This window comes from Anoplopoma fimbria, chromosome 6 (genome assembly GCF_027596085.1).
Source record: "Anoplopoma fimbria isolate UVic2021 breed Golden Eagle Sablefish chromosome 6, Afim_UVic_2022, whole genome shotgun sequence".
In the NCBI taxonomy this organism is placed as follows: domain Eukaryota; kingdom Metazoa; phylum Chordata; class Actinopteri; order Perciformes; family Anoplopomatidae; genus Anoplopoma; species Anoplopoma fimbria.
In genome coordinates this window covers 15,981,877-15,996,105 of record NC_072454.1, presented here as the reverse complement: position 1 = coordinate 15,996,105, position 14,229 = coordinate 15,981,877, and the positions used below count along the sequence as shown (strand labels likewise).

The following is a 14,229-nucleotide window of genomic DNA, read 5'->3' as shown; positions in this document are numbered from 1 at the left end:
TTTTATTTTTACATTGTTATTAAAATGTCTTTATGTTGTGTCAGCCTTTATTATATGAGAATCATACCATACAAATTGGACAATTTGTAAATATTGTAACTTTCAGCTGTGGGGGATTGCTGAATTAACTAATGGTCAAGTGTTGTTGTAATCTTCATTTGGTAATTTCAGTGTACTATGTGCTGGCTGAAATGACTGAATTTGGTTTTGGTTTTGGGGAATTTCATGATTAATGAAGATTGCGTGGTTCAAAGTTTTCTCGGATCACAAGAGACTTAAGATTTGAACACGACCAAACATAAAAAGTTTCCGTAATCTGACATAAAAATTTCCAACTATAAATTGTGGTAGTGGTTGAAAACATGCAAACACGAATCATGGTGAGCAAGGTTTCCTGTTGTTTAACAAGTGTGTTTGTTTCTGCAAAAGTGCGAGCAAGACACTGAACTCCCCTCTTTCCCAGAGTCACCACTTTTGTTTGTTGGAAGGGGATATGAATATAATCAAAATGCAGTACTCTGTTAGTATATTTCTATTTCAAAAATAGCATCAGAATGAAAAATTAACTATAATATAATGGTGTCAGTTTCAGTCTTTCGATCAAGTGATAAGTTTCAGAACGTTTTCCCTCAAATACTTATGACCTCATTTGCTCTTCCTGTGCGCAGGCTGTGACCGCTTATTGATACACACAGCTGTTTCTAAAAGTTAACATGTTCTATCTCCCCAACTAGGAAGATGAACAAAGAGTGAATCATCTCACTGGCTTTCAAGCTCACTGCTACTTTTATCTCCATATGTCAGCATTGTGTCATCTTTGCTCTTTGCAGGCAGGAATAACATGCAGCTGGCATTCCCACTAGAACTTTTTACTATTTCTTCTCATTTGTGGCCATTTGGCATTTGAAAAAGTTATCCACACTCCCGGGGGCTTTTTAATATTTTGTCTCTTTGTACCCCTTTTGACGGACCCAAGAGAGCAAAGCACTCTCTTTATACTGTAGCGGCCAGACAGCAAATACAGAGGTGGACTCTGCTGTCTGCTCCAGAATGTCACATTAGAGTGAGACACAGACTGAGCTGAGACAGCCTCTCGGAAATCAACTGGCCTGGGTTCAACACAGCTGGAAGGCAATGCACAGGAAGTGAGGAAATCAAGAGTTTGGGTCCAGTTGCAAGAGGAATTTTTAAGTATCAAGCCTTTGACATCTAGTCAATAGCATTTTCTCAGATGGCCTTGGTTAGTTGGTTGGTGTTAGTTAATAGTGTTGTACTTTCTTAGTCTGACTACCCAAAATGTGAGGCGCACTGTGAATGAAAAACAGTATTTTGTCTGTGCAGCTTTAATGCAATAAGGCACATTTAGCTCAGATATGCAGATTTACAGTTGGCGTGAACAGAAAATGATTAGATAGCATATATTATGTCTCTAATAACTGAAAATGGCATAACCTGGGGATCTATCCTCTCATCTAACTTTGTAAGAAAGCAAACAAGCATACCATATTTCCCTAAATGTTGGACTGTTTCTTTAAAAAAAAGAATAAAAAAAAGAATAAAAAAACCTTAACAGGATTAAGGACTAAAGAAACGGGATATAATGGGTTTATTGATAAGCCTTTGGACTAGTTTCCCCGTATCCAGTCTTAATGCTATGCTAAGCTAACCGGACGCTGGCTCCAGCTTCATACTTGTTTTATGTTGTAGTAGAGGCATGAGTGTGGTATCCATCTTCTTATTTCACTTATCATCATACAGATACAAATTAATGTTCAAACAAATATTTACACAAATAGAGAGAAGATGTAATGTTGTCTAGCATTTTTTTTTTTTCAACTTGGGCTACCAGAGGAGAAATTTAAGTTAAAAACCTGTGTTCAAGAGGACACCCAGACAGTTTTGATAGAAGATATTTTAGATGCATTATGCAATGATTTAGTTTATTGAATTAAACTTGCTGAAAGATACTGACAGGGCGAGCACTCCCACACTTTCACATTAAAATAATAATGTTTTTTTTGAATGCTTAAGCTTTAAAAAACGTACATTAATTTATTAATTTGGGGTGTTTCCTGCATTTTTTTCTTAAAGTAAAACCTTCCACATGCAGCTTCTGGAGCAAACCATGGAATGCTGTGAGTCTGATTGTATCTGTGTTTCTCTTCTCAACGCAGATTGGCCTGTCCAGGTACTTATAAATGAGATCTACCTCTACTTTGAGAGACAGATGGAGGAGGCAGGGAGTCTGAGCTAGACAGATATACATTTACTGTTGCTTCCATCATTTGGATCATTTAATAGTCATCAGTAACAATAAATAGGATAAAAGCTAAGGTTATATTAACACAAACTTAATTAAAAATGTATGAATGAAACATGTCATCTCTCCAATGTGATGTGAGGTTTCTTTTATTTTGCAGAAGATTTTCTTATAAATGGACAAAAATAAAAGTTTTATCCTTCAGCAATATAGCATTGCCTTCAGTTACCAATTTATACTACTATCAGTTCCCTAATTATTGAGAAACACAACAACGAAAGAAAGGGAGTTTTAACAGCAACAAAAAATAAAGCTTAGCTGGAGTGTAGTATTATATAAACCTTTGTTATTAATACTATGCACATGTTACAATTTATAGGAGGCTAAAAAGGGACACCATGCATAAGTCGCCACCATTACTATCACCGTGAGCAACAGACTATGCATTTTTCTTTCTCTGACGGTCTGCTCCTTTTTCCATCTCTCATGTGGATCCTCCTTCTGCTCTCAGCATGTACAGTACAGAACATCCTGGTAAGCTGGCATTTGTGAAGTTGTGAAGAAAAAACACACCGCTCCTCATACCTTCAAAGCCTCAGCTTTTGTCACTAGTTTCTGCAGACGGTCACTTTCTTTTGTCCAGAATGCAAATATTTGACACACAGTCTTCACCACTGGGAATCCAACCATGATTGTATTCATGATCGTGATTTTTATTCCTGCTTTGAACTATTGATTTGTGGCCTTTTCAACGTGGTATCGAGCCAGCACGCTTTACAAAATGTTTTATTATGTAATATTTGTGACACGGCATGCAAATTGGCAATCTGGTTTACAATCTCTGAGTTGCTAAATACATTTTTTAATGAGATTTCAATAAACTAAACAGAAATTCAAATAAACAAAAATATCATAATTATATTGATAAATATATCAATATAATGTTGATTAAATGATCAAAAGTCAAATGATGCATAAGGACATCTCACATTGTGAGTACATCTTCCTTGAAATGCATGTTGAGGAAAGACACATAACTCACTTGTGTTGGCACAGTGAATCAGCTCGCAAAAGGTTTTGGCTTCTGACCTTGGAGGTCACCCAAAACCCTCAGTCCTCATCAGCTTAGCTTGCCTCAGCCTCACTGAACAAAGGTTGAAGGTTACAGAGATGGAATGTGTCGGATTACAGATGTTTGCTGCAAGCATATGGGGAATCCATTCATGTTATCACCTTTTTATAAAATCTGTAAATTAGCTTCAACTATGCATTGCATGTTTACATGGAGAAAGTAGTTGATGAATAGAGCTGTGGTTGCTAATGGAGCTGCTCTCTGACCCTCTTAAGTTTTAAGTAGCTATTTAAGAAGCCTGGGGGCAGGACCCAGACAGCCTGGCTATTGTTGGTTAAGGTCATTAAGCAGGAGGTCAAGGAGAGAAGGTTTCTTGAAAATAGAAGAGCTAGTGAAATGAGCTGTCAAACTGTTTGTTTAATGGCAGAGCCTCAAATACTTTTAAATGCTTAAAAAACACAGTATAACACATGCTTATGCAGGTGTTAATTGTCCTCTCTTTTGGGCCCTAAACACACACCTTTAAATCATGTGTGTCTATTGGAGAGTGACTGCAACATTCACCTGTCAAAAGAAGATTTAATCCACCCCAGTTTAATCTCTCGTATGTTTGATTAATCCTCAACTGTGACTCCCTTTCCCAGCACAGGAATCTTAAAAAAATAAATAAAGAATTCTCCTGCATAAAATAGCTTTAGTACGTTGGAAACATGGCAGATCATTGTTTTGCCAAATGTGTTTTTTATCACTGTTTGGCAAAATGCTGTTTTCCAAGATCCACGCTGTTAGTATACTTTAAAAGAAACTGTGTTTTAACATCCACCTACAAATCACCACAAACGACATTGATGCTACATGGCAGATCTGGACATTGAGCCAAACATTGCCTTTAGTTTGCATCTTGTTGGGTTGTTTTCACTTATGTTTTCATCATGTAGGATGTGTGAAGTCCTTTAAGACTTAAAATGGGATTAAGTGTAGTACAAATAACCTTGGCTCAAAGAAGGATGAAATTGATTTGAAATGGTTTGTCACACTCCCTGGTCTTTCAAGACACGTATGGTTGAAAATAAAGTGAAAATAGAGCAGTTTCATCTTGAGTTACGAGTTTTCCCTCATATCATATTCTCTACTTTGAGCAGCTGCAGATATGAAGATGATAATATCATGAGCTTCATTCTGTACCCCAAATGGAGGGTTACCTTTTGTTATTGCTGCTCATTGGCTGTCAGGGTTTTGGGGTAATGCTCCCTCAACCTAATTTTCTCTACGAGCTGATAGAAACAGATGAGATAATGTTCCCTTCTTGCAAAGAAATTTATTGATGAATTTATTCTGAACATATGAGCTTGTTTGTGTATTGCATCCACATGTTAGTAACAGTGTGTTTCTGTCAGTGTTGTGTGTGTGTGTGTGTGTTTGCACATGTGTTGCTTAAATAGCTGTGCAGGGTGTGGGCTGATGTTAGTTTATTGATGTGTGAGTGCTTTATTAATGTGTAAACAGTTGACTCACCACGACTATCACTGGCAGGAACCTCAAGATTAAACAAAGTTATTTTACAAAGTTCAGGACATTAGGCTTCATGTTTTATGGGATATATGGCAGGTATAGAAAATCAAAAATTCCTACGAGAAACACTGTATGGATCTTGACCTTGGTTATGCTAGTCTTTTTGAGGAAGCAGGGGCTGTTATCCAACTTGGTCCTCTAAATAGAGAGTCGTAAATCTAGAGTGATGTGTGCCACAGTTACTGGAAAAATCAAAGGTTACGATACTGTAACTCTAGTTCTATAAGCACAGGCGGAACCCTTGACTTGAAACATGCATAAGCATAGCCAGCCAATCAGGTTGTGACTTTAAAAATACGTGCGGAGGCCACAGTATATAAGGTCGCACACACCTCTGTCTGCTATCCTACACCGTATTCAGCGAGCGGTGTAGGAGCGACAGTGACCCCTTGATAAAGGGCTCCACTGATCCACCGGAAGAGCTCTTCCTCTGCATGTGTGGTTTTCCAAGCTTCTCCTTGCTTCGCTGACATAGCCGTGCCGTCCACGTGTGCTTTTAGTGCATGTAAGTGAGTGCATGTGAGCGTGCCCCACTGGTTAGCTCATGGCTGCTGCTCTGCACTGCTCTAAGAGTCGGTTACAGCTGATGAAGTTGTCCTGAGAGACGGGTTTGTCGCGGTATGAGTTGTCAAAGCATTCAGCACACTAACATCAAACGCCTCACTAGCGCCTACTGAAGACGTGTGAATCCCAGTAAGGCTGCCCTAAAGCAAACTCTAATTTCTGTTCTATTTGAATCTAAACTGGACCATAATTTACTAAATGAACATCATGCTGTATTGAAGAAGACTTAAAACTAGAGATTGAGACCTTAAACTAATGTTCACAATGTTTACTCAAAATAGGAAGAGTCATTTTTTTATATTCCATACAATCGGACTACTTAGTAGTTGCTCCCTGCTGGTCAGAGTAGAGAATGCAAGTTTTAGGACACTTTCGCATTGGCTTCCCTCGGCAGAACCGGAGGTAGCCGCCTGGTCCTTCCTCAGTATAGCAATCCCAGCCACACATGTTGAGAGCCTAAAGTAGCAAGAGACGGATGGAGTGGGGATCTCAATGCCGTGGATTTCGAGCTCTGGCTCGCTCTCATCACAGCGAAGCATCACATCAGGCTGGTGTCTACTGAACACCGCATCCAGTACAGGGCGGAGCCTTTGAGTTTTAACCACAAGAGTAAAAGCTAAACATAATGTCTTGTTTTGTTTTTTCTCTCTGTCTCTCCTAGCTGCTAACTGGGACCCTGGATGGGAAGCTGAGACTGTTTCAGTCCAGCAGTGGGGCCCGTCTGTTTCACGACACCAGTACTGCTGTGCATAGTGTCCCCAACATGACTGGGTAATTACACCAGGCTGCTGCAAAGACCATGCAGGTTTCATTAAAGCAGTTCCAACTCACTGCCTAGGAATTTAGTTGGGTAGAAGAAATAAGGCTTTTGCTTTTAGTTGTTGGTTCAATGAGGATCAAAAATAGATACGAGTTTACAGAGTTTTTGTTTTTCTTGTTATGTGTCTGTTGTGTTCTTCAACTACTGTGCTTCATTTCAGCTCGTCTTTGTAAAACCGCTTTACTTTTGACTGAGATTCAATGGGATATTAGTGATATCTTTCATCAGATTTATTTAACCACATTATTGTCATGAGATGATGGTGATACATACAAAATTACAGATAATTACAGCTGCATTTGCCAAAAACAATTTTATAAGTAGTTTTTCCCATCTGTCCGTCCACATTCTGGATGATGGAGCATCAGATTTCCTTTGTACAGTATGTGGAACAGATGTACTTCTATATCACTGGCTGGGACTACTACTTAACACATCAGTACACAGAGCTATGACATCAACTGGGTGCAACCTATTTGGCTGCCAGACACACAGATGCTACTACTGTTCATACTGACACACCCATCCGCATTGTTTAAGCTGTACATTTGCTCTTTCACCCAGAATCGCAACACAATTTCAGCTAAAACTGACATCAACTATGCAATTGTAATAGAACAGAATAAAAAGAATAGGACTCTGACACTTTGAAATGTAAGATTAAAAGAGCAACATTGGTAATTTGTATGGCAAGTATAAGTAACTTGTGACATCATAGTTACATTCTTGTGGAAATTTCATTTTGTTCAAACGTTTGTGTGCTGTTTTCTAAACGGTATGTGGTTGTGTTACTGCATGTCTTTTTGTTTTGGAAAAATGTCAGGTGTGTTCGTTTTTCTGTTTATATTTATTTATTTATTTATCTCCATTCGACTTTTTCTGATTATTATTAGTTACCATCATACTATTATATATACTACGATGTATACATTGAAACTTATATATCTACATCAAAGCCTTGCTTACCACATATTCAGTATACTTTGCTATCTGACTCTAACATTCTGCAAACTTGTTTGTCAGCTAACAAACTCAATAAAACAAAGTATTTCACCATGGTCTTTGATATAAGACAGAACCTCAACTCCAACTCTAAGTCTCTGGTTTTAGTTTTCCAGATGATAGCTCTCTCCAAAAAATTGACTCTGGGCTTACTTTTAATCCACACATTGATTATATATATTTTTTTAAATGTTAATTTTGGCACTGGTGTGCTGTTTTGTTTCAGACATACTTTGAATTTATAACCTGCCATTTATCAAAATTATTTTCAAACTAATCTTCTCTTCTTCACAATGTCTTCTTTAATAGTTTCTGTGTTGCTTTGTATTGTTTTAAACTAGTGCAGTGCCCGTTCAAAACAATGCTGGTTAAATAACTTCACACTCAACACTGCCCTTCCCTTGGTCCTGAGCAATATACCTGCCATGCCATAGTTGCGTCACACACCCAAGCCAACATTCTGATTCACAGGCAAAAAACACCGGGGCGGACTTAACTCTTAGGCAAGGTAGGCAACATGGACATTATGCTTTACCAAAGCTATACATACCCAAGACTACATTGTATATGCTTTGAGGTTCAATATTAATCTTTCCTAAGTATAGTCCCACAGTTCATAACTAATTGACATATTTTGAGGACATTTCCTTGCAACCACTTTATTTTCTTGAACGTTGAACGGATCAGGGAACAATTTTTTCATGAACAGGAAAGAACTTCTACTTTTCCCACAAAGCTGCCATTATCGCTGACGTCATGTTCTAACCCACAGCTATCTCAAAAAAAGGCTGAAGGAAAACTTTACCTATCTGCAATGGAATGAAATTTCAAGCGTCACTCATCCCCATCCATTAGGAAAAGATATTGTATTTGACGCATTATCTGACACTGAGGCTGATGATAGACTGATAAATCCACTGATATGCTGCCTTTACTCCCTCAGACAGAGGTGCATTTTTAGAAGACTGCTCATCTCTTCCTTGTCCCCTGTCCAATTTCCTGTGTTTGATTGACTCTGTCTTTTTGGACGGTGTGCTTTAATTAATACCGAGGCAGACTGCCTCAGCTGGGTCAGATGAAATATAGCTTTGAAGTTGCACAATGTCAGCTGTCCAGGTTTCCTATCATAAAAACTGATGTTACACAAGAAAGCAGAGCTGAAGCTGCCTAGGATCCATAGGGTGATACACATTATTGGGTCATATACCACATTATATATGAATGCTTTGTTTTTTATGTTTTTTATGTTTTATATGCCATAAATAAAGGTATATATATTTGCACAGTTGAGTCTGCCCTGTCATGATGAGCTTTAGTGTTCCTGCAAGCAGAAGAGACTATCTGCTGGAACAAAACATAATAAATTGTCTTTGGAGTAAATTGTGTGTGTGTGTGTGTGTGTGTGTTTAAGAGTCTTCCCTTCGATCAATAAACCTGCTACATTAAGATTCAGTGAGCAAATATATTGGTGTTCGCATACTTTTTTTGTCTGTGTGAGGTCGCTTTTCGGGGCACTCCCTGCATTGATCTCACCAGTAAAGAATGACAAATTTATGCTTGCAAATAAAAGGATTGCAAGGATTGCCACACCCGCACATCATAACGCAAGCTGATCCAAAGTTTGATATTCACAATACTTTGTCATTCAATTTGACACAGAGAACTTAGTCTGCGACCAACTTTTCTGAGTACTAGGACATTGTATGTCAGCACCGAACAGAACAAAGCGTCACGTTGGGGGAAGATACAGTGCAGAACTCACAAATTAGTCCTTCATTTTGCATCTCTGCATCATCTGCATCTGAAATATAGTCTGTTCGGGTCTTTAAAGTGTTGTGGTGAATCACTGGCTCTCTGGTCTGTGGCCTGAGCTCTGAATGCTTCACTTTCTTTCTCTAAATAAAGAAAGCCAAGATATACATCATGAAGCACGTGCATTTTAATGATCCCCCAAAGACCTCTGAGGATCTCTGCTCTTTTGTTTTCATGAACTCATAGTCCAGGGAGGCAAATATTTGTGCACATGAAAAGAACTGCTGTTATATAGCTGTGACTATATAACAAAGCATATAATTATTTAAAAGGAATAATTAGACATACTGATGGATATAAAAGTGATGATGTTTGACATGACGAATGTTTATTAGGTTTTATTGCTGACTGGCAGAACATAACAGTGATTCAGCTTATTGTCAATCTATTCGACGACATCTTCCTCATGTTGCCTTAGACACCTCGTGTCATCTTAAGCGGGACCAGACTACATGACATCAGCCCAACAATGGCCTGTCATGAAAGACATGAAGCATCAGGAATTTAAACGAGCAATGGGTGCAACATTGGCACTATCTGGGACACCACACATTGTCCCAACAGTCCCAAAGACTTGTTGTGGGTTCCCGGTGATGCGTGCCTCCACCCCGCAATGGGAACTGCCATTTGTTTTCAAGGCTTTGGTGAAGGATGCCTTTGAGCCTCTGGAGCACTCCTCTGTAGGCGTAGTCATATAAAACTGCTTTGCTGCTTTCACTGACCTCAGCTAATAAAGAGTTTGATATAACCACCCTGTTGGTGCATGCCAGTGGCTTGAAGCTTCGTGGTGACCGCAGCGAGGCTACTCTCAGACAAATTTCCTCTTTTGTTCCTAAGAACGTAGGAAGTTCTTTCAGGTCTAGGATTATACAGCTGGATGCTTTTTGTCCTGCACCCCAGGCAGGGGACGTGGAGGCTAAATTGCATTGGCTTTGCCCAGTTCCTGCGTTGGCTTGTTATGTTGAACGCATAGCCCCCATCAGATGCACTAAAGGCTGTTTGTGTGCTTTGGGGATGGTGTGGCCTGTGAAGTCCTGTCCAAGAAATGCATTGCAGGGTGGCTTTGTGAGTGCATCTCCTGTAGACAGCCAGGAAGAGACCCTCTCACTGTGGTCCAGAAGATTAAGAGGGCTGAACAGTGTTTTGGCTAGCACAGTGGGGTCCGGGTTCCGGGTTCCTTAAGCTTAAGGTTAATTGGGGACTCAAATTGCCCGATACCGTAGCCATGCGACATGTCCTGGATGTGTATCCTGCCTTCGCCCAATGTCAGCTGGAATCGACTACAGCCCCACGCAACCCTGAAAAAAGATAAGCAGAAAAAGATTAAGAGGTATTTATAGTAAAAAAAATATAGTCTAAATAGTAACCTTTCCTTAAATACTACTGCTGATTCTGTGGTGGGCAATAGGTGCCAAAGGATCAAATGAGTCAAGTCAAGTATGGCTTTCAGTGCGTTTGGGCCTTTGCAATTATCGTAACCTTCCTTTTAGCACAGAAACAGTTTTGTTTATTGCTGTGTATTACAACTTAGTGTATTGCTGTGAATCAATTTAAATTAGTAACGGGGAGGTAAAATAACCCTGAATATGAATACATCCTCTTTACATGTCTGCATGTAGAACATTTCCCTTTCATGGTCGTGTTACTATTACATTTCTTTGTGAATATGTTATTACGTCTTGAAGAAACAGCTTATGTATTAACCGGCCTGTGTTTCTCCTTATGTGGTCCTTAAATTACACAGTGATATTTTTGGCTTAAATGATACAGCACATGTCGCTCTGTACAGTTACTCTTTTTGACTACAGTATACAATGTATCTGTAAAGGATGAACATGGTAAATTGTTAGAGTAACTAGTGAATACTGGTGAAATATCCAGATGGAGCCGCACAAGAAGAGCCAGACAGAGAAATCAGTGTCTTTGTACTTGTACCGAGCTGTTCTGGGCTGCTGTGTGCAGACAACAACGGAAATACAGATTAGCAGGAGATGGTGTCATCCAGGGACCAAGACATAAACATCTGAATGTTTAACACTTAGATAAATCAACATAAAACCTCATGGAGTTAGCAAGAAAAATGGAAAAACCAGAAGCAAGTCATATGAGGTGCCCAAACACTGAACGAGTATGGGAGCCAGGAACCCCGTTGAGCTTTTGAAATACATTCTAATAGTAACTGTTTGAATAACAATCTTTATCTTTGAAAAAAAAATAAGTTTGCCCCATTAATATCTGACTCTCTTTAAGTCAACTCTGGCAAATACCCATCCAACCCATTTTTTAGTCCAAACAAATGCAGCGTGATGAGATTTTTGCTGCAGTTAGGGATATTCCAGGTTTTCATTGGAGTCAAAGAACTACTTTTCTAAGTGCACAGACTTTCTTCAAGTTCTTCATAAGGTTAAGATAATTTATCAGCTCCATTAAGCCAAGGTGCAAGGGTGAGATGAGATGATGGTTTGTCATCTGAGTATAAACCATCAAGTCACTGCACATTTCTCAGGTTCATTAACTCACCCCATCAACCTAAACTCCAACCTCTCTCTGACACAAAGATAGCATTTCAACATCAACCCTTTTCCATTAGCAAATTCCTTTGTTTTTATGACATTTATTTCCTCAAAGAGGCAATTTAATGTTTTCCTCTCTAATCATGCTTAACCAAGCTAGAGAATTAACATCATATGTGGTTGGGTTGAGCTTCACTTCAGTATACGATTGTGATTGGTACAAAATGTCTGTGTGTATTACGTTTGTTATGTAAAATGTAGCTTTGGTTCTTAATCTTCTACTTGCGTGATAAAAGGTGCTAACAAAAGCAACTTTGAAGAGAATGGTGTGCTCTGAGTTCCTCTCCAAGTTTTAAGTGCTGGCAACATTTGAAAATGCATCAAAGTGGGAAATATAATAGCTCAAATATATCAACTGTCATTCTGTACTTCAACTTAGTTTTCAGGTTGTGTGGTTGCCAACCAACCATGGCTATCACCTGCCCGAGAAGCTTAGATTTGAGGGATAACTTAAGGTCGTGGCATTGCTCTATTCCACATTGTGCCAGGCTTTCATACCCTCATATAAACTCCAATTCAGCAGCTAGGAAAATCTCTCAAAATTGAATTTGCTTCAGCACTGAACGTGCTGGATATTGCCGGGATGAAGACAAATGTTATTCCTTCACCATGGCTGCATCACACTCATTTACCCTGAGTTCTTAAAACGCTCAGTGTACAGAGAGAGGCAGGATGCCAGCCACAAAACCTGGAGTTAATAATGAACAGGAAATTCTCCTCTGGAACATTTGGTATTCTTCAACATATCATTCCTGCTAACTGCACCTATCCTCAGTGTGTTTTCAATGATTGTGTACTTGTATCAAAGTAAAAAGTGCAGTACATTCTTTTCTCAACTTGACAATATGTACAAGCAGGTGCTTCCTTTTATATGCCAACTCAACGTCATTTTGCTTGGATTCATTGTCATGACCATGAATACCTCCAAAGGATACATCTGGTGATATTCCATTTTTCTTTCTTCTTGTCAACAAATCCCATGAAAAGATAAAAACAATTGATTGATCCTAATAATAAATATGATCTTAGGGTTAGGTTCAGGACTGAGTGTCCTAAAACAAAAATCAGACATTATACACACTGTATGTTTTCTGGTTATATGCAGGCTCAGTGAAATCCTGCTGAGACACAAGTCCTGTTGATATATTCTTAAAGGGATAGCAGGCTGATTTTGAAATTAGCTTAGTATGGCCATTGACTGTTGACTTTATCCTTAGGAAAGCAGTATATTTTGGTGTTCTTAATGCAATCAACCACAATCATAGTTTGAGGCCCTGTCATTAGCGCTTTAGTTTCAGCATTGCTCTCACTGCTGAGTGGATTGATACTTTTTTATCCAATTTTCATTTTATTGAAAGCTGAAAACATAAAAGTTTTACTAAATGCTATTTGACCATCAGCATTAATGCTTGGAGGTAAGGAGGAGGTGACTTATTTTTAGCAAAACAAATTGCCGTAAGAGTAAGAATTTGGTCAAATATGAGCTGGTTAGAAGACATAGGTAGTTTCCTGACTTGATCACTCTAGCAGCAATAGCAGAGGGATGAGATAAAGAGGGTCTATAAATTCCCACTGCAGTTAGCAGATATCTCACAAGTAAAAAATTCAAAGCATTTTGGAATAGCGGCATGCAGTGTTGTGACTGGAAAGTGTGGTTTCTTATAAACTACTACCCCACTTTAAAATCATCTTTAGCCACATCATAGTCCTAAATACCTTTCTTTATTCATGTTTCAGACAACACAATGATATCAGGGTCTACGTGGGACACCAACATATTAAGATGATCAAGCTTTTGATGAAGATAGTCAGACATGTGAGGCTTATAGACCCCAGGCATTTCAAATGATATGTATTAAGCGCTTCAAGAAATGTACAATAAAAGATTGTAAGAGATGTCGTTTTTTAAGGAGAGAAGATTGAAATTGTTTTACATGAGGTTGCTGGGTAATGATGTAAAATGTACATTACTTTAACCTTCATTAGTTGATTTGTTGGCCACTTAGCGGCAGCAGCAATCTGTAAACACAACATTTACACCTTATGAAGTTTATAAGTTTAAAATAGTTGCTTTTTTTTTTTGCTTTTTTGGTTTATTTGGTAGGGACAATGCACATTAATAAAACATTTCTGTAAATGCGCCAGAGTTAGCCAAGAGGCTATTTTTCATCCGTAGTCCCTAGACAGATGTTACAAAGTCACCCTAAAAGCAGAATATAAGATTAAAGTTACAAAATTATATTAAATAGATCATGGACTAAAAACAAGATTATCTTGGTATTGTTAGACACTAAAAACATATATCAGAAGCAGAATGCATAAACAACATCTTTTTTAGTTAGCACAACTCATTATGTCAATAAGTCAAAATAATAGTCACATTAGTACTTTACCTATTTACTGTATTTAAGAAAAACACATTGTTTTAAAATCCTAATTTGCAAAGTCATTGAAACTGTCCCATAAGTGTAATGGAGTAAAATATGTACCTCTGAAATGTAGGGAAGTAAAAGTATAAAGTAGAATATATATACCTTACTATTTTCTACCACTG

The 14,229-nt window shown here is 38.4% G+C and overlaps 1 protein-coding gene across 1 annotated transcript in view; it reads left to right on the top strand.

Moving 5' to 3' along the window:
• wdr27 (WD repeat domain 27) overlaps positions 1 to 6,243 on the top strand; it is a 37,747-nt gene extending 31,504 nt beyond the window's left edge. Inside the window, exon 24 of the mRNA XM_054600761.1 lies at positions 6,130 to 6,243. Coding sequence (XP_054456736.1) covers positions 6,130 to 6,243 — 114 coding nt within the window. The remainder of the gene's footprint in view (positions 1 to 6,129) is intronic.
• Positions 6,244 to 14,229: the final 7,986 nt, after the last annotated feature.